The following is a 19,614-nucleotide window of genomic DNA, read 5'->3' on the forward strand; positions in this document are numbered from 1 at the left end:
CTTGTGTTGGACCTTGGGCCTACCCTAGCTCAAGTTCATCCATCCGTTGGAACTTCAGACCAAAGTCCTACTTTGCCTCAGCCTCCTCATTTGTAACATGGGGATGATGATGTTCTTCTCCCTTGGCTGTTGTAAAGATTAAATGAGAGTATGATGCCCGTGATAATGACAATGACAACACAACGACAATAGCATGATGAGCTTTGCTAACAATTATTGAGCACTTACTGTGTGCCAAGTGCCTTTTACTCGTGTTTGCCCTTTAATTTGTTACAGTACCACTACAAAGGAGATGCTGTTTCAAATCTCCATTTAATAGATGAGCACACTGAGCCTCAGAAATGTTTATTAACTTGGCTAAGGTCATAGGGCTGGGAAAAAAGTCAAAGCAAGACTCAAACCAAGTCTATTCAATGCCGAGGACTGTGATCATAGCCATTTCTGAGCACAGCACTGACCCTGGGATATGCCTGACTGAGACCTTACCCCTCCAGCTCACCCCAAGGGCTCAGGCATGGTGGTGTGGTATCATTTGTCTCTGCACACTCTCTGGCACCCTGTAATTTCCCTCCTGGCAGGCTCTTTTGTGACGCTGAGACAAGTGCTTATTTACCTCAACCACTTCTCTGCTCCAAAGAAAAGTTCAGCTCACCAGGAAGAATCATGCCAGCATTTCCCAGTGAACCCCTCAGACAAGAAAAAATACTGCTTTTCTCCCCTTGCGCTGCTCTCTGGTAACATTCAGCAGTAATAACAATAACATTAGTGGTGATGACAAGTCGATAGAGCACAGCGCACACTTAAGGTTCGGCACTTTGCTTGTGCTTTACATATAAAATCTCTGTGCCCTGTAACTACTCCACACTGTAGGTACTACTGTTATGCCGGTTGTATTGATAAGGGGTAGACAAATGCTGGCCCACAGGCCAAATTCATCCTTCCACCTGCTTTTGTAAATAAAGTTTTATTGGACTACAGCCATGCCAATTTGTGTACGTGTTGTCTAGGGCTGGTTTTGTGCTACAGCAGCAGAGTTGAGTAGTTGTCACAGAGACCATCTGGCCTGCAAAGCCTAAATTATTTACTGTCTGGCCCTTTACAGAAAATGTTTCCCAGTCCCTGATGTAAATCCTGACACTGAGGATTCGAAAGACCTACCAGCTTTCCCAAGATGGCAGAGGGAGGCAGGGAGGGATTTAAAGCCAGACAGCCGCACAGCAGACTCATTGTGTAGTCCCTCAGCTGTATTTCTTCCTGCTCTAGGCTTGGCAGAGAAGACATCTCTAAGCATGATAGTCCCCAGCCCTTGACATTGGATAATATTCAACACACACATAATGCTTGACAGGATGCACCACAGAAGGGGCATGACTCGTTTGCAGACTGGCAGTCTAGACCCTTGCCACACTGGGCCTCATCTAGGTGTCTGTTCCCTTCCTCCCTCCCTCCCTTCCTTCCTTCCTTTCTTCCTTCCTTCTATTTGTCCATCCATCCATCCTTCTCTGCTTAAGCTGAATGGCTGTCCTCATCTTTCTCCACATTCCCACCTTGACACTTTTGCTGACACCATTTCCCTCATCTGGAATGCCTTCCGTTTCACATTTACCACAGTCCTACCCATCTTTCCAGGCCCAGTATATCTCCTTCAATAAGTCTTCCCCAACTGAGGCAACTCATGAGAAATTCTTTGGCATTTGTGCTGTATCAGCACAAGCTTTTGGTCCCTTCCTTAGACCCTTTGTGCACAAAAGTGAGGGAACAATGGCATCACGGATGATGTGTGAATCAGAGGGAAGAGAAAATGTGGTCCCTGCCTTATCATCACCTAAAGATTCCAATTCCATGGAGCTCTGTCCTTTATGCACAGGAAAGAGCCTGCCAAAGGTATCTGCCATTCATCTGAGACTTTAGACAGGTCACTTAAACTCTCTGAGTCTCTACTTCTTCACCTGTAATAATAACTGACACCGAGGGTTGTACCAAGCAAGGGCTGGCCACTCTTCGTGCATTGTCACATTTAAAGGTGATCCGTGACCTCCAGACTTCATGAAGTATTATGAAGACCGGGTGTCAACAGGTCACGTTAGAAGCCAGGACTCCCCAAGTCCTCTTTTGCCAAGCTCCCCTTTCCCTCTCCAGGTGCCAGTTTATTTTTTAATGGTAAAATGAGGGAAGAGCAGACTGCACGATTTGGATGGACTCTTCAGGGTATAATACTAAAACAGTACAAACCATTTTGCATCAAAATCATGTTAAAAAGACACAGGATGACTTCAAAACAATGTGTTGAATAAGCCATGCACTCCAGTGGGTGAAATGCTTCTTAACATGGAAAGTAGGGAGACAAAACATTCTGTGGCTTCAATGCCAGTTGGTGGAACTGTAGACGGATACTTGCTTTCTGATCACTTACCTAATCTGATCTCTGATCATTACAATTGTCACCAGTCTTGACTTATCTAAGACCTGACATTTGCTCCATGTCTTATGAGTATTTTTCATCATTTCTTTGGTTGGAGGGAACAAAACTCCAATTCAAACTGGCTGATATATACACAGATCAGCTCATATGAATGGGAAAGCATCAGATGTGACTGAATGCAGGGGCTCACAAATGGCATCAGGCCTCTGTTTCTCTGTATCTTCTGCTCTCTGCTTGCCTCTGTATTGGTGTAATTCTCAGACAGCCTCTTTCATTGTGGTCAGCAGCAGCTTCAGGCTCAAGACCTTCCATCTTTAGGTTGAACAGAAAGACTCATTTTGCTAAGAGTTCCTATAAAGCCTCAGATTTAGCGTCTCACTGTCTCAGTCCAGACCTTTATTAATGCTGGGACCTGGGCAATAAAATATATTGATTAGGAGCTAGGCCTGTGTCAGGTCTCCACACCTGGAATTAGGGAGGGATGTTCAGCCCACCAGAGCCCCAAGGACTACTGTTAAGACTGGTGTGATCACCAAAATATGGAGAAAGGAATGAAGGAATGCCAAGCAGGCAGAAACAATAGCTGTCCAGGAAATATGTCCATTCCCTTTTCCTCTTTCTGCAAAATTTCTACTTAACCTTTGAAAACAAGCTCAAATAACATGGGCTATGAGAAGTCTTCCCTGACCTCTTCTCCTTCTCATTCTCCTTCTCCTTCTCCTTCTCCTCCTCCTCGTCTTCCTCCTCCTCCTCCTTTCTTCTTTCTTCTTCTTCTCTCTCATCACCTATGGCTCCCCTTCACTCTCTGGGCACTCCAAAAAGGCAGACATAGTATTCTGTTCCATTTTGCATTCCCAGATCCCAACACTCAACCTGGGAGATAATGAGTGCCCCCTAAAGCTTTGGTTGAAATAATGAATTGACTAATTTCAGCCCTCAGCCTTCTAACGTTATTGTTGATTTTTGCCTCCTGCATCTTCAGTTTGAAAACGAAATCATCCTGAAGCTGGACCATGAGGTGGAAGGGGGCCGAGGCGATGAGCAGTACATGCAGCTGCTGGAGTCAATGTAAGTTCAGTGCCCCGTGTGCAGGAACAGCCTGTGAAGGTCAGGTGAGGCGGGAGGGCTCAGAACTCCAGGGGGCTCTGAGTGGTTGTGTCCTCCCCTGGAGATCGATCTAGAGGCTCATGGGTATCAGCAAAGCTCCATTTTTGGAAGAAACCTCACATTTCTCTCTGGAGTGGCCATTTGTTTGGAGCTGACACAATGGGCCAGATGAAAAGAATCTTTGCTGTGTCGGGAAGAGGGAAATAATCCACCAAAATGTCTACTTTCATCACATCTTAACTGTGGAATATGGTTGCTATTTTTCCTTTATTTTCTGTTTAAATATTTGACAGATGTTGGTCATGACCTACATTTATTGAGCACACATACTAACTTAGCATGCTATTGTGCAATGTGCTATGTAATGCCTCCTTTAATCACACTTACTCTCTTTGATGCCCATTTCACAGAGGTGGGCCCTGAGGCTGAGGGAAGTAAGCACATTGTTCAAGGAAACTGTGACAAGCTAGTGGAGTGGACAAGCTGCATCCTGAACCTAGCTCTGCCTGACTCCAGTGCCCAGGCCAGGGGCAGACAGTGGACAGAGAACAGTGCCCAAGACCACTGGACTTGGAGTCAGGACATTGTTTTAACAGCTTTCTTGAGATATAATTCACACGCCATGCAATTTACCCAAAGTGTACAATCATTGACTCTCAGTATGTTCACAGAGCTATATAACCATTGCCACAATCAATTTTACAACATTTTCATTACTCCTGAAAAGAAACCCTGCACCCCTTAGCCACTGCTTCTGCCAGCACACACACACGCACGCGCGCGCACACACACACACTCACAAACACTCCCCCATCTCCCCTAGCCCTAGGCCACCATTACTGTGCATTCTGTCTTGCCTATAATGTTTTCAAGGCTCATCCATGTTGTAGCATGTTTCAGTACTTAATACCTTTTAATTGCCAGATAATATTCTACCATATGGATGTACCCCATTTTGTTTATTCATCTCTCGGTGGATGTGTATTTAGGCTGTTTCTACCTTTTGACTATGAGTATTGATTCTGCTGTGAGCATGCAGGTACAAGTTTTTGTGTGGACATGACATTTACAGTCCTCTTGGGTATATACCTAGAAATGGAATTGCTGGATCATATGGTACCTATATTTGACCTTTTGAGAAACAACGACTATTTTCCAAAGTGGCAGCTCCATATATATTTCTACCAACAGTGTATAAGGGTTCCAATTTCTCTGCATTCTTGTTAACACTTGTTAATATCTGTCTTATTGACTACAGCCACCCCAGGGGGTGTGAAATGATATCTCATTGTGGTTTTGAATCGCATTTCCGCGATGTGTAGAATTCATTGATTTTCAGTACACTCACAGGGCTGTGCGCTTTTCCATGTGCGTATGGGCCGCTTGTATATCTTTGGAGAAGGACATTGGGTTTTGATCCTGGCTCTACTGATTAGCAGCTGTAAGACTTCACAGGAATCACATATGTCTGGCCTCAGTATCCCCATTTCTGAAATGGGAATAATAAAGCTCCTGTGGTTATTCTGAGAACTGAATAAGTATAAAGCATCTGGCACACAGCAGGTAAATGCTTCATAAATATGCTTCCATCTCCAGGCCTTGCTCCCAGTTTCTGTGTTTGACAGCTTGGTAATTGCCCCCTTCTCCCGTGAGGCCTTCTCCTGAGGCTCAGGAACGTGACTCAGACATCCCCACTTCCCGCTAACTGTATATTCTCTGGTTTGTATGATTCTCTGAGATCACTCTGGTTTGGATTCTTTCTTCAATCCTTTTTGAATATTTTAATTTCAATAAGAAAAGAAAACTGAAGGCCTTGTTCTGACCCCTACAATAAGCCTCTCCACCCTGCCCAACCAGCCAGAGCCCCGAGGACAGGATGGCGCTCCAGGCAGTGCCATCGCAGCTGGCCCCTGTCCCCTTCCTGTCACTGTGCATGGCCCTCACTAAACACTTAGAATGCAAATGCCATTTGGCCAGAAGGAGAAACCCACTGTCTGCCCCTCAGGTGGATATGGAGACTGATGTATCCGGGAGGGAATAAACAATGTTCTGGCTGAGTCAGTGCTTATCTTAAAGTTCTAAACAAGAAAATCAAAATATTGACCAGAAGTGAAGCCATGAACAGTGCTGGCAATTTCCATTTTTATAAGCGGATGGGGCTCTGCGGCGGTCTTCAGATGATCAGCTGGGTTTTCAAATCCTTCCTGAGTGATTATTTATAAAAGGAGTCCTTAGAGGTCAAATAAATTAAAGACAGCTCATTATTTTTTCTCCTGAAGTAGACGTGTGAATGATTTTTACACAAAACGCATCAAGTCTGACACAGGGAGCCAGGGCCGCATCAGAACATCCATGGGGCCCCTGTGCCTGCTCCTTCCTTTCACCTCTCTGAGCCTCAGTTTTCTTATCTCAAAACTGGGGATAAAAATATTACCGAGCCCTTAGAGTTTTTGTTGGGATTGAATAAGAAAAATCATGTTACGTGCTTAGCACAATTTCTGATACTGAGTGGTTAGTCTAGCAATATTAATTATTAGTAGTACAGATTGATTGTCCCTTATCTGAAATGCTCCGTACCAGAAGTAGTTTGAATTTGGGATTTGGTTTTCAGATTTTGAAATAATTATACTTAATAGTTAAGTGTCCCTCATCTGAAAATCCAAACTCCAAAATGCTCCAGTGAGCATTTCCTTTGAGTGTCATGTTAGTGCTCAGAAAGTTTGAATATCACATTTTCAAATAGGGGACAGTCAACTTGTATTACTTACAGGTGGATAGCATGGTAGTTATTTGAAGCCATGAGCTTACCTATCTTTTCTCCCCTGGGCTACTTGAGATGCCTGAGAACATGCTGTGGTGTTTCTCTGTGGGAAAAATATCTCCGCTAAATTTGACAATGATTGGCTTGATTCTTAAGGTCCTCCACTGATACACAGGGCCCCCACTGGGCAGATACAGTCCTGTGGGCACATGGCTTGGATGGAGCCTTGGTGAGCTATTCTCCCTGTGGCCACTGCAGCCTTGCATAGGAAAACAAGGTTTAAGGCATGGAGTGGGGCTGCATTTCAGTCCTCATGTGCTCTGTGCAGTGCATAAGCTATATAACACAGAACTCCAGTTCTCCCGACCCTCAGAACTCTCCTTGGAACTCCCGCTCATTGATCCACGTATATCTGAAAGTGTAAGTCTCACATTGAATGAAGTCATAAGACACTCCCCTGCCTTTCTGTATTTTATTCCTGGGAATAGTTCTAGAAGTGGTGAGGGAACCAGAAGATTGAAGCAGATGGATGTATGTTCTTGGGCCTTTATCCTACCTAGACCCTTTCAATCCTTGGAAGAGGACCTGTCACGGGTCATTTCATTGCAAAGAATGAAAGAAAGTCCAGTTTCATTAGCACTGACAGAGAGAGGGAGTCTGGGATCCTCCCTCGAAAAGCCTCCAATGCCAAGTGCAAATCAGTTGCAGGGAGGAGTGAGCCCCTTCTAGTCCTCCCCCGACAGGAGCAGAAGCAGTGTGGCTCCACCCTTCATTCCACTGCGTGAGGAATTAGCTACATTCCCTCATGATTACCAAAGCTTTTGTTATTGCCACTCATACTCTGTTGTGGGATTACAAGGTAGGCAATTAAACAGGCTTAGCATGTGGTCTGGAACACAGGCAGTACTGAATAAGTGGTTGTATCATTATATATTATGATTAATTTTTATCTATGTTTCCCATGCTAGACTGTGATCTCCTGCAACTCTGAATCCACAGTTTCTAGAATGCCACATGTTGAGTGGAAGGATGGACAGTGGATGGATGGGTCATTTCTAGCCAATGTTCCCATCCATTTCACAATCCTAGATGGTTTGAGCACCTTTCTGGCTTCATGCATAAAGAATAGAGAAAGAAAGCAAGTCAAGACCTTTTTCATCTAAACCCTGGTTTCTCCAAGTGTGGTCCATGGACCCGCAGCATTGGCATCACCTGGGAGCTTGTTAGTGAGGCAGCTGCTCGGGAACCAGCCCAGATGTGATGAATCAGAATCTATTAACACAATGCCCCAGTGATTCCCATGCACGTGGAAGTTTGCAAAGCCCTGAACAAAACCAGTTGTTCTTAATGTGAGCTGCATGTCGGAATCTCCTAGAGAATGTAAACAGTAAAGCACTGCTGCCTGGGTCCACCCACAAAGATTCCGAAGTTACTGACCTAGGTTGGGCATTGGGCTTTGTAAAAGCTCCCCTGGTGATTCTGTCATGTGACCAGAGCTGAGAACCTCAGATGTGGCCAAGCTCAGACCCTGAGATGTCTCCTGCCCTGGAAAGCTTTACAAAGTCACACACCGAACACTGGGAAGAAGCTTTGTTGCATTGTCATTAGGGTGGCACACAGGGCTAGAAGTGACTGTCCCAGGAGGAGGCATGCACAGCTGTGGCTGAGCCAGACAGGTCTAAATCACAGAGCCATTTGCATCTCCCATTGAGAGCCGGGGAACAGTTGCTTTTCCCAGAGTGAAGATGGATTTGTCTTATCACAGCCACAGTTTGAGATGTCGCCTTCTTGCAGCCTGGCTTGGCTTCTTGGAGGAAATGACCCTCAGAAGTCCTTGCTTTTCTTACCTTTACCTTCCTAAGGGCCCCTGGAGAGTTACAGTTCCACGGGGAGAGGAGACAGATACAAATCGCGTGGCCTGCATAATGTCTACTTGAGATGCCTGAGAACACGCTGTGGTGTTTCTCTGTGGAAAAATATCTCCCCTAAATTTAACAATGATTGGCTTGGTTCTTAAGGTCACCACTTCAGCTTACTATCAGACCGATATTGGGAAGGTCCTTTAATCTTTCTCAGCCTTCATTTCCTCACCTGCAAAATAGGGGGAATAATTCTCACTTATCAGAATTACTGTGAGGATTTCTTAGGAAAAGTAACTAGTACAGTGGCTGGCACAGAATAAGTAATTAAGAAGAAACAGTCATCAAACAAAATTTTAACCCATCTGTTTCTCCCCACCTAGCCTGTGGGCTGCTAGACAGTAGATGTGGTTCTTTTGTATATTGATATCTTTCTCCCCACCACACAAGGCCTAGCAACTAATAGGTGTTTAAAGATGTTACATTTTTATTTTTGTTTTTAAAATTTAGAATATGAATACTAAAACAAATATTGTAATTAAAAAAAATAATTTACACATACTTAAATAGAAAATTGGAGGCTTTTCTTTCCTATTTTCCTACCTAAAGGCTTGTTGGAAACAACCGTCACTACGAGTTTGGTGTCTGTCCTTGCTGACTGTACATGGCACTTTATAAGCACACGGAGATACATGATAGCCATGTGCACTCACACACGCATGCAGTGTTTGGCGGTAGAGACACGGATGCTGGGGCCAGACTGTTTGATATTCCTGGGCCTTTCTTGGACAAGTTAGTGGGCCTCTCCATGCCTTCGTTTCCCTATCTACAAAAGTCCCATCTCATAAAACCGTGACAGGAGGTTAAATGAGTTACCATTTGCATGAGGTCTACAATAACACCCAGGCCATGCTAAGCTCTGTGTCAGTTGGTTAACTGAAAAACAAATATTGTTCTGAGACTTACTTTTCTCACCTAGCTCTATATTTTATAGAGCTTTTCATACCCAGACATATTGAATCTCTCTAATGTTTTTAATGTCTTCATAGAATTCCATTTGGTGAATGTACTGTAATTTACTTAGGCATTTCCCAACTGATGAACATTTAAGATGGTTCCATCTATTTCACTATTAGACACAATTTGTGAGTATTATATCTTTGCATACTTCTGGGAATATTTCTATAGAACAGATTCCACAAAGTAGAGTTGTGGGGTCAGAGGATATGCACATTTACAATTTTGACAGATACTATGAAAATTGCTTCCCCAAAAAAGTTTTGTTGATTTATTCTCAGCAGGGGTGGGTAAAAGTGACCATCTCCCCCACCATCATTACCCATATTGGAAACTATTTTATTTTTATTTTTTCCCATTCTGATGTTAGGAAAAAAAAAACACTTGCTGCACTATATGGATAAATACATGAATAAATGAACAAAAGGAGCAGTCAGGGAACTTGGATTGACTGACTGATTTTGCATGTGCTCTATCCCACTACCCACTGGCCCCAGCACACTCTTTATCCCCAGCCGTGAGCTCACTGCCCTCTGGTCTCTGCCACAGCCTGATGGAGTGTGCTGCAGAGCACCCAACCATTGCCAAGTCAGTGGAGAACTTCGTGAACCTGGTCAAAGGCCTCCTGGAGAAGCTGCTGGATTACCGGGGCGTGATGACGGATGAGAGCAAAGACAACCGCATGAGCTGCACTGTGAACCTGCTGGTGCGTGGGGCTGGCGGGTCCAAGTCAGACCAGAACCCTGCATGGGGCTGGGCTTTCTTTGGGTCTCACGATTGTTCTTCATAGGGAAGCGGTGCTTAAGGGCTTTGGAAAGCAGACAAATGTGGAATGGAACGTCTGCTGTGCTTTCTGCTAGCTCTGTGTCTTGAGGCTGTCACTTCACCTTTCTATGCCTCAGTCTCCTTATTTATAACATGGGATTAATGCATATTACCTTTAGCACTCAACACATCATGTGGAAGGGAGATGACAGTGTAGACTGGCTAAGAGTATGAGCTTTGGAGTCCCACAGCCTCTGGGTTTCCATCCTGTGTCTGATAATTAATAGGATGGACAAGCTAAGGAAATGCTCTGAAGTCTTAGTTTGCTTGTCTATTACAAGGATAAAATAATGGTTCCAATTTCATTAGGTTGTATTGTCCTGGCCCATGGTTAAATGCTCAATATGTGTTAGTTTCCTTCTTCTTATGGAATGGAGTCACACTGATAACTAGAATTGTTGTTACTATGAACCAGGTTAACCAGAAAAACTAACCCCAGATCCAAGTTATTAACCCCTATATTTCATGAGCTCCCATGGGCTGGCTGCCAAACAGCCTCTCTCACATGCTCTGTGATTCAATCAAGAGACAGGTAGGTAAGCAGCCGTAATGCTTCATATTCACCATGTCATCCCACCTTAAAACGGTTTAAAAGAATGAAGTTGACCAAAAGGTCATGTGGCATCCTTCACATCAACCTCCCTACCATTCCCAAGGTTCCTGAAACACAAACCCTGTCCCCATAGCTCTGTTGTGTGGCCTCCCTTTACCCTAAATGGACTTTTTTTTTAACAGCCTAGATATTGCCCTTGATTTCCCAGAATGCCAAGGAGAGTTTAAAAATCCTGATGACAGCAGAAAGGAATTCATTGCTAATAACTCCACCAGGCCCAGTTTACATAAAGATCATGCAGAGGTGTTTTCCACAAGCTGAGCAGCTTCTCTCTAAGGAGAGACAGAGTTGGTTGAGGAAAATGACCTTTAACAGCCAGCTAGGATCAGGGAGAATGCTTGGAACAGACAGTTCTCCAAGCACTTAGACACCACTAGGTTTCAGTGCGTTGCTTAAATATGGTGTCAAGGAGGGGGGTGGGGATGGAGGTGGTATCAGGACAGATGATGTCCAGTATGATTTGCTGCCCATTGACTGTGTGCTCTGGAACATGTCACCGCCCCTCTCTGAACCTCAGGTGCACATGGGTGTGCTGCATTAAACCAGGATATGCACCTGGTATGGCTCAGGGATTGGACCAGGACCACCTGGCTCAGAATCTGTAAGAACTTGTTTTAAAAAATGCCACAGGATTAGGATCTCTGGTGGTGAAGTCCAGAGTAACTACTAGTGTAAATGGCCCCTGAGCTGGAATAGGGACCTAGATTCCTATGTATTGCCAAGTTTAAATGTTTTGGCTACAGAATCCCATATAACTCCTGATAGTTCTGCACTATCAGGAATTCTGATCTCCTACTATTACTGAGGTGCTGTCACTCACTTTCCAACTCAGGTGCTTTCCTGTGCAAGGCCTGAGCTTCGAAACTTCAAGCTGGGCTGCCTTTCAACGTGGACTTGGTCAAAGTAGACTACCCCAGTCTTGGCAGCCCACCTCTCAATGCAGCCAAAAACTGATCTGCACCTCCTGATATGTGATGGCTGAGACACATCAGGTCCTCTGTTCCTTTGTAGTCTAAGGGTCAGGGAAGTGACTTTCAAAGCAGAATCTTCCAGTGAGGCTGTTTGATGCATCTTTGGTGCATCCAGGATAATAAATTTCCTATTCCTATCTCAGGGTACCCAGATAGTAAACAGCAATCTTCCTCTCATCTTCATCACCACACCCTTGACCTCTGTGACACTGCAAAGAACAACACTCATCATTGTTTTTCCTCCCCTATCTAGAATTTCTACAAAGATAACAACAGGGAGGAGATGTACATAAGGTAAGATTCATAGTTTCTGAAATCCAGATCTGCTGTGTCACTTTCCTGCTCAGTATCCATCGATGGCCCCCTGCTGCCTTCAGGATAAAATTTAAACTTCTCTTCTTGACATTCAGGCCCCCTGTGTTGTGATTCCTGTCAATTTCTCCAGATTCAACTCCTTCATTCTCCCATAAAACCACTTGAAATCGTCTAGGCCTTCCACGCTGTCCTGTTGTTCCCACAGCTCATATTTTCCTGAAGAGCGAATACTTTGTGATTTGAGCTGTTGGGGTGCATTTGTACTGTTGCAGGGCTGACCTTGGATAAATTACTGTGAAGCCCGAGTCCAGACATGTAGTAAGACCATTGACTAGCCCAGTTTTGAAGGGGAAAAAAAAATACGAAGATGCATGATGTCTGCATCCTTGTAGGCATTTAAACGATATTATTTAAATATATCATGAAGGGTTTTTTGGGGACATTAGCCTGGAGCAGAGAACTCCTTTGCCAGTTTTTCTCAGAATCTCATATTTTTTTCTGCAATTTAAAAAGTATTGTTACTTTTATTTATAATAAAAATATGTACTTATTATAAAACAAAAATAAACTTATACAGGCAAGCAACACAAAAAATGAAATAAATTCCCATAATCCATATATATTTCCAGACCTTTTTATGTTTATATATACATTGAATTCTATGCATACATATTTTTTGCAAAAATGGCTTTATATTACTTGTAATTTATTCTTTGCTTTTTCTAACTTGACAAGAACTCCATATCGATGGATGTATATCAACATCATTTTTAATGAAACTATAAAATTTTTTTCCAGAATATACCATCATTTATATAGCCAATCCTATATTGTTGAACATTTAGGTTGTTTCCAACTTTCTTCTACAATAAAAAGGATAACAACTTTTTTTGGTGGGGGGGGGACATAGTTTCGCTCTTGTTGCCCAGGCTAGAGTGCAGTGGTGCCAATTCAGCTCACTGCAGCCTCTGCCTCCTGGGTTCAAGGGATTCTCCTATCTCAGCCTCCTGAGTAGCTGGGATTATAGGCATGCACCAGCACACCTGGCTAATTTTGTATTTTTAGTAGAGATGAGGTTTCACCATGTTGGCCAGTCTGGTCTCGAACTCCCAACCTCAGGTGATTTGCCCACCTTGGCCTCTCAAAGTGCTGGGATCACAGGCGTGAGCCACTGCGCCCGGCCACAACAACAAAATTCTTGAACATACACCTTTATGCACATCCTTATGAGACTGGAACCCTTGAGGTAGAGTCAACCAGAAGATTGAGGAGTAAGGTATTTACAGGGCTTTTGTCACATTCTGTCAGAGGGCAGAGACTTCAAGTCTACACTCACTCTGCTATTATGGCAGATATATCTAGGTACCTAGTTTAGCATTACTCCAGAAATAGGAGCTATCATTTGGAGAAAAAATAATTTTACAGGTTGTCCTGAGTTTGGGATATTTATAACATCATTAGTCATACCTTATTGTAGCAGCACAAAGCTTTAGGGTCTGAAGGACCTCAGTCCTTGCCTCGCGTTTTCTGTAACCTTGGATAAATTCATCTTTCTGGGTTGAGGTTTTCCTACCTGTAGAATGTTTCCATCCTGCCTTCTGTTTTGATGATTAAATGAAGTACTGTAAGTAATATGGCTGCCCCATGGTTTCCTCCATCCAACCTTGTTTCTCCCCTTCTCATTTTAGAAACACAGACGGCAAATCCCAGACCTCCACAAGCTTTGGAAATTTAAGGCCCGTAGTAATCTAGGAAAACCATATTTGTCTAGACTGCAAACAGGGTATAGTCTGAAAATCTGTTCTGTTTGGCAGGCAGAATATTTAAAAACATTTTTAATTGGCTGCCAAAATTTAAAAATCTGGAGATTTTACATAAAAATCAAAATTTCCTTTTTCTCCTGGAAAACTCAGAAGGCGTGACAACACTGGGCCCTCGTCCTATTCTGATGACTGTTAGCCGAACTGGGTGGTGGCAGCCATTCTGGACACGGCTGGAACATTGTCGTCATGACATCATCTCTATTCCCTACTGTGCTACTCCCCGCCCACCTCACTCAAGCACCTGGCACCTGGAGGTGCTTGAGTTTTGTATCCCTGGTTGAGGGATGTCTTCTTTTTATTAGGGTGTCTTCTTTTGGGTTCTGCAGCAGATCATCAGACCCTTGAGTTAACAAGGAAGAGGAGAGGGTGCCAAAGGAGGAGTTGAAAGTAGCAAGGAAGCTCTCCCCTGGGCTGCTCTCCCCAAGTTTTTTGAACTCAGCCATCTAGGGGTCTGAGGCATGGAGGATGGGCAGGAGGAGATAAGGCAGAATTAAGCTATGTATGCACACACAGATGTTTCTAAATTCCAAACTCTCTACATGGAGGTCATGTGCAATTTCACGGTTAACTCTGATTAGCAGAACATTAGGCGGGAGGAGAGTGGAAAGGCCGCATCTGTGAAAGCAGAAATCACTGAGCCTGAAATCTGCTTCTGGCTCTGGCTCTTTTAACCTGGATCTCAGTTTTCTCATTTTAATAGCATTGTTGGAATGATGAATTGATAAAAATACATGATAATAAAACACCCATTTGTTGAATGAATGAATGAATGAACGAACGAATGAATGTTTCTACCTGGGAAGCTCTCCCAACTCATCCCCTTCCCCTTCAGATCAACTGTTCTGCCATGGGAACCTTTCTAGAAGCCTCTCTTCTCCCCACCTGGATAAAGGCTGCTCTCCTAGTACCATAGACCACTCCTTCACAACACATATCATCGCTGTGTTCTTGCAGTTACGTATCTGATGATTTGATTCATGCCTGTCTCTTCTCCTAGACTTTAAATCCCAAACCCTGAGAACAGTGCCTGCTTTTGTCACTGCTTATCTCTAAGGCCTGGAATAGCCTGGATGCCCAGTACAGCTTTGCTGAAAGAATAAGTGAATGAACAAAATACTGACAGGGCATCCTAGCACAGTGGCTATCAAATCACCACTAGGTGACCATTCCTTGCCTCAAAATCTTTGGCGGTCCCTACCCTGATTTCAGGCGGCTTACATTTGACCCACTGGCCCGTTTTATGTGGCCAGGAACCCTGAACATTCGCTGCTCCTTTGGTGAGCTTCGTGCAGAAAGCGTTTTTCTCGAAAGGAACATAAACCTGAGCACTGAGACACGCGTTGAGTGGAGATGCCCGAGAAATCCTGTGTTGCCTGGTGTGAGACCGTGTGTCAGGGTGGAATGCTGGCACCATGGCAGGCATTCCCTGCCTCTCCTCTCCCAGGAAGAAATCAGCATCTCCCCTCACCACATTACTTAGAGTTGGGTTTAAATAAATCCTCCTAATGATATGCAAGTCACCAGTACAGTGGTTCATTGCCTCTGGATTCTGTTTCCAACGGTGGCAGGAGAGAATGTTTTGTAGAGGAATCTAGTTCACAGTGATAATAGATAACAGCTGCCGCTGCTCAGTGTCAGCTACAGGCTAATCACTTTCAGAGCATACTTGCATTTCTTAGCAGCGATGCGAGCTGTCATGTATTGAGCCTTTTGTAAGACACACATGGTCTCCTTGGCCCTTTATATGCCCAGTTACTTTATAGATAAGTTCTGTGAGTGTTGCCATTTTACAGATGAGCAAACTAAGGCACAGAGAAATTAATTCACTCCTTAATACTACTATTATGAATCAGTTATCTAAGAATTTTTCAAAGCACCCTGCCTTTGTCCTTGTTCCCATCCTCAGTACCCCTCAGTTATATTGCCGTCTCATGCTTCATAACTGGGATCTCACTTTTCAAAGGGACAGGAAGTTAAAATGTGACTGTAGTCAAATAGCTAACTCTTCCTACTGACAGCTCAAGGTCTCCCTGTGAATATCTGTTCTCCAGCCCCGATCCACTTCCTTTCATTACCAAAAAATGCACTTACTTACACCCAGAGAACTCTGTAGAGAGGGGTGGGAACTGTCCCTTACAGCTGCTGTGGCTTGTTCATACTCCTGCAATGATACAATGATTAAGAGTAGGGATCATGTCCTGACTCTTCTGTTTATTAGCACAGAACTCTAGATAAATTGTCTCTCTCTCCTTTGTTTATTTCTCTTGCTTGTCATATTGCATTGGCCAGAACATTCATTATCAAGTTGCATGTTATCTGGGATGGCACCTAACTTGTCCAGGCCATAGTTCTCTCATCTGAAAATAGGAATTCCTGAGACTCATCTCACAGGGTTGTCATAAAGATTAAGTAACCTAAGAAATTTAAAATACTTAGCACAGTACCTGGAATGCACTAAGTACCCAACACACACTAGGTGCTGTCATTATCACCCACACAAAGGGCTGGTTATCCAGGAAGGAGGACTTTCTTGCCACCCAGAGAGGTACCCAGTTGTTCTCTGGGCTTCTGCTTGTCCCTGCCAGGTGTCTCCTTGTCACTGCGCCTGGTAGCTCAGCATATTTTCCCTCAAACAGGTACCTGTACAAACTCCGTGATCTTCACCTGGACTGTGACAATTACACAGAGGCTGCCTATACGCTCCTTCTCCACACTTGGCTTCTCAAGGTACTGTCACTTTGGGTGAAGGGCATTTATTCTGGGATCCTGACAGGGCCTCACAGCAAGTCAAAGAGTGAAAAAAGAAAAAAAAAAAAAGAATAATAATCCAAATACATTTTGTTTTGCTCTGTGTCTCCAAACTCTTGAGCTGGCAGGGTACTTTTTGCACTGCTTCCCTGATCACATGTGGTTTTGAGTGATCTTTACATTTAGCAACAACAACACCCCTCCGAGATATGTTTTGCAGTTTTATATAATATCTAAACTGCTATTAACAGTAAATCATTGGCATGCCCACTGAGCTGCTATGCCTTCTGTTGAGAACTTAGCTGTAGCTGGCAAAAAAATCAGAATGATTTCCTTTGGCTTTGGGAGAGCTGGGGACATGTTTCTTAGGGGTTCGAAGTAAATCCCTACAAAGCGCACACAGAGAGCCAACAAAGAGTAAGATAAATGCAACTCAACAAAAATCAAGAGGCTTCACAAGTGGAAATTGCAGCCCAGCATCTCTCTGACTGACCACTGGCACCCAGGACAGGCCCGGGGAAGCTAGCAGAGGGGAGGGCGTTTGCAGGGCTTCATCGGACTCCTAATCACTGTGGTTTTAATATTTCATGTCCCCTCATTTGTCTGTTTTGGAACTTGGGACATTAGTGCTGCCTGGAGGGCAACTTCCAAATATCCTGGGTACTCATGCCTCAAAAGGGCAGCCTCTCCAGTGGTACCCCAAGTTTCCAGAAGTAAGCTGAGTTCAAGAAAGGAAGAGAGACCGAAAGGACAGGGTGTGGGGAGGGCGGTTCCTGCCTTTAATCCTGGGAAGATACCTGCTCTCGGCAGCCTCTGGCCCTGTGTGACTTCCCGTGTCTTCTCTTTGCAGTGGTCGGATGAGCAGTGTGCATCACAGGTCATGCAGACGGGCCAGCAACACCCCCAGACACACCGGCAGCTCAAGGAGACGCTCTATGAGATCATCATAGGCTACTTTGACAAAGGAAAGGTAATCTGTCCCTGCCGCCCTCTCTCTGTGGGGAACCTGGCCACTGGAAGGGTGGTTCTCTCCCATACCCTATATCCAATCTATCCTCAGCTCTGTCAGATATCCCTCCAAATCCTAACTCTGATCACTTCTCTCCACTTCCTCTGCATCTCCATTCCTTCCACCTCCATGTAAGGCACCAACATGGCTCACCTGGGCACTGCAATGGATCCTACACAATTTTCTTGCTTCCTCTACTACCCCCAACATATCATCCTCCATAGAGAAGAGAGGATGATCATAAAACATAGATTGGATTATGCCATTCCCCTGCTCACAATTTCTTAATGGCTCCCCCAATCTACTTAACACAAAGTACACAATCCCTTCCATGGCCCATGAGGCTCCCCATGAGCTGTGCCCTGGCTGCCTCTCTCATTTCATCCCTGCTGGGGTCCCTCTTGCTCACGTGCTCTATGCCAAGCTCTTTTCAAACTCAGGGGCTTTGTACTTGCTTTTCCCAGCTGGAAGCATTCCTCTACCATAGCTGCCCACTGGAAGGCTGGGATTCACTCAGATGCCACATGCTAAGGAGGCCTTCCCTGACCACCACTAGACAAACCAGCAGCACCTCTGCACCAGGTTACCCTTATGGCTTCTTCAAAGCACTTGTTCCTATGAGACATCATCTTGTTCATTTTCCTTTTACTTGTTTATTTTCTGGCTCCCCAATTTAGAATGCCATGAGATCAGAGACTTGTCTTGTCCACTGCTAAATGCCCAGTGACTAGGACAGAACCTAGGAAGTCCCCAGTGAATATGTAGGCCTGTGTCCTAGGTTCTGTTCTAATCACTGGGCATTCATAAATGAATGAACTGAATGGATGAATGACATGCACTGTCATCCTTGATCTTTAAACAGCAAGGATGCTTGGTTGTATTTGGTCAGGAGATTGGCCAGACCAGCTGCTGCCCAGCTCCAGCCTCTGGTGGACCTTCAGGAAGTACCAGCCCCAAAACTTCCATGCACCCTATAGAGAACATAGATCGGTGGCCACATGCTCAAGCTCTGGGGCCAGATGACCCAGCTGCAATCCTTGTTTCTTTACCACCTACCTTTCCCTTGACCTAAGAGACTCCAATCCCCACCCATAACAGTGAAATGCTAATAGTACCTTCTTTCTAGTTGTGCTATGAAATAGAGTGAGAAAATGCAGGTAGAGCACCTGGCGTAGGACCTAGTGCATGGTAATAGCTGGTGAAATGTCAGTAGTCGTCATCATTACCCTACTCCACCACTTCCTCTCTCAAGCATTTCTTGAGTCCTCTGGCTTACCTGCAGCCCTCCCTCTCCTCTGCATTGCAAGACCTCTTACAGTTTATCAGGACGTAATTTAGCACTTAATTTGGGCCTGTCCTGTCGCTGTAGTTTATTGCATCTGTCTTAGTCGGATCCCTCTACCTTTTCTGGAAAGATAAAATGAGGTAATGTCTGTGGAAGGGCTTATAAATTCCCAAGACTCAAGCAGTTGGAGAGCACTGTTTTCATAATTTACAATTATAAGCCTCTTGAGGGCAGAGATGCTGCCATCCCTTGAACCTCCTGCCCTGCTGGGTGTCAAGTCAGAGCTTACTATTTGTTTATCAGCTGATTAAGTAGGTTGCAGTGTGAGAGCCTAAAAGTACATGTTGAGCTTTGTCCTCAGCAAGATATTCAATTCAGCGCACTCTGTGCTGAGCAGAGAGGAAAAAGGCATGATCCCCAGCCTCAAAGAACTTACTGTCTAGTGGGCAAAACAGACATGCCAATAATAATCTCTTTTGCATTGCTCTTTGGCATTATGCAATGACAGGGAAAAAGGCAAGGGAACAGGGTGGTGCCAAAGTACTTTGGGAGCAGAGAGGAGGGAGCAGATGGGTACAGCTTACCCTGAAAGCCGCTGCTATGAAAGCTTCTAGAAGGAAGCCCAAACTCCTCAGCACCCCGTCAGCTTTCCTTCCCCATACCTCCTCAGGGAGGCTCATTACTCCAGGCACACATGCTGGCTTTCTACTCATAAGTTCATCTTGCCATCACCCGACGGACTCCTCTAAATTGCTCAAAACCAAACGATTTCATCTATTGATGTATATACTTTGTCCAGTTATGTTCCATGAGAGCAGAGTCTGTCTTGTCCATCTTTATATCTGTTTCGTTACTGCAC

At 44.5% G+C, this 19,614-nt stretch overlaps 1 protein-coding gene across 6 annotated transcripts in view; it reads left to right on the forward strand.

Annotated features, from left to right (window-relative positions):
• Window positions 1–19,614, forward strand: part of DOCK2 (dedicator of cytokinesis 2) — a 433,369-nt gene that overhangs the window by 375,093 nt on the left and 38,662 nt on the right. For all 6 annotated transcript variants that reach the window (XM_021940250.2, XM_017960117.3, XM_021940247.2 and 3 more), the window contains 5 exons: window positions 3,405–3,490; window positions 9,716–9,872; window positions 11,829–11,869; window positions 16,350–16,440; window positions 17,312–17,431. In XM_021940250.2, coding sequence (XP_021795942.1) covers window positions 3,405–3,490; window positions 9,716–9,872; window positions 11,829–11,869; window positions 16,350–16,440; window positions 17,312–17,431 — 495 coding nt within the window. The remainder of the gene's footprint in view (window positions 1–3,404; window positions 3,491–9,715; window positions 9,873–11,828; window positions 11,870–16,349; window positions 16,441–17,311; window positions 17,432–19,614) is intronic.

Source organism: Papio anubis, chromosome 5 (genome assembly GCF_008728515.1).
Source record: "Papio anubis isolate 15944 chromosome 5, Panubis1.0, whole genome shotgun sequence".
NCBI lineage: Eukaryota > Metazoa > Chordata > Mammalia > Primates > Cercopithecidae > Papio > Papio anubis.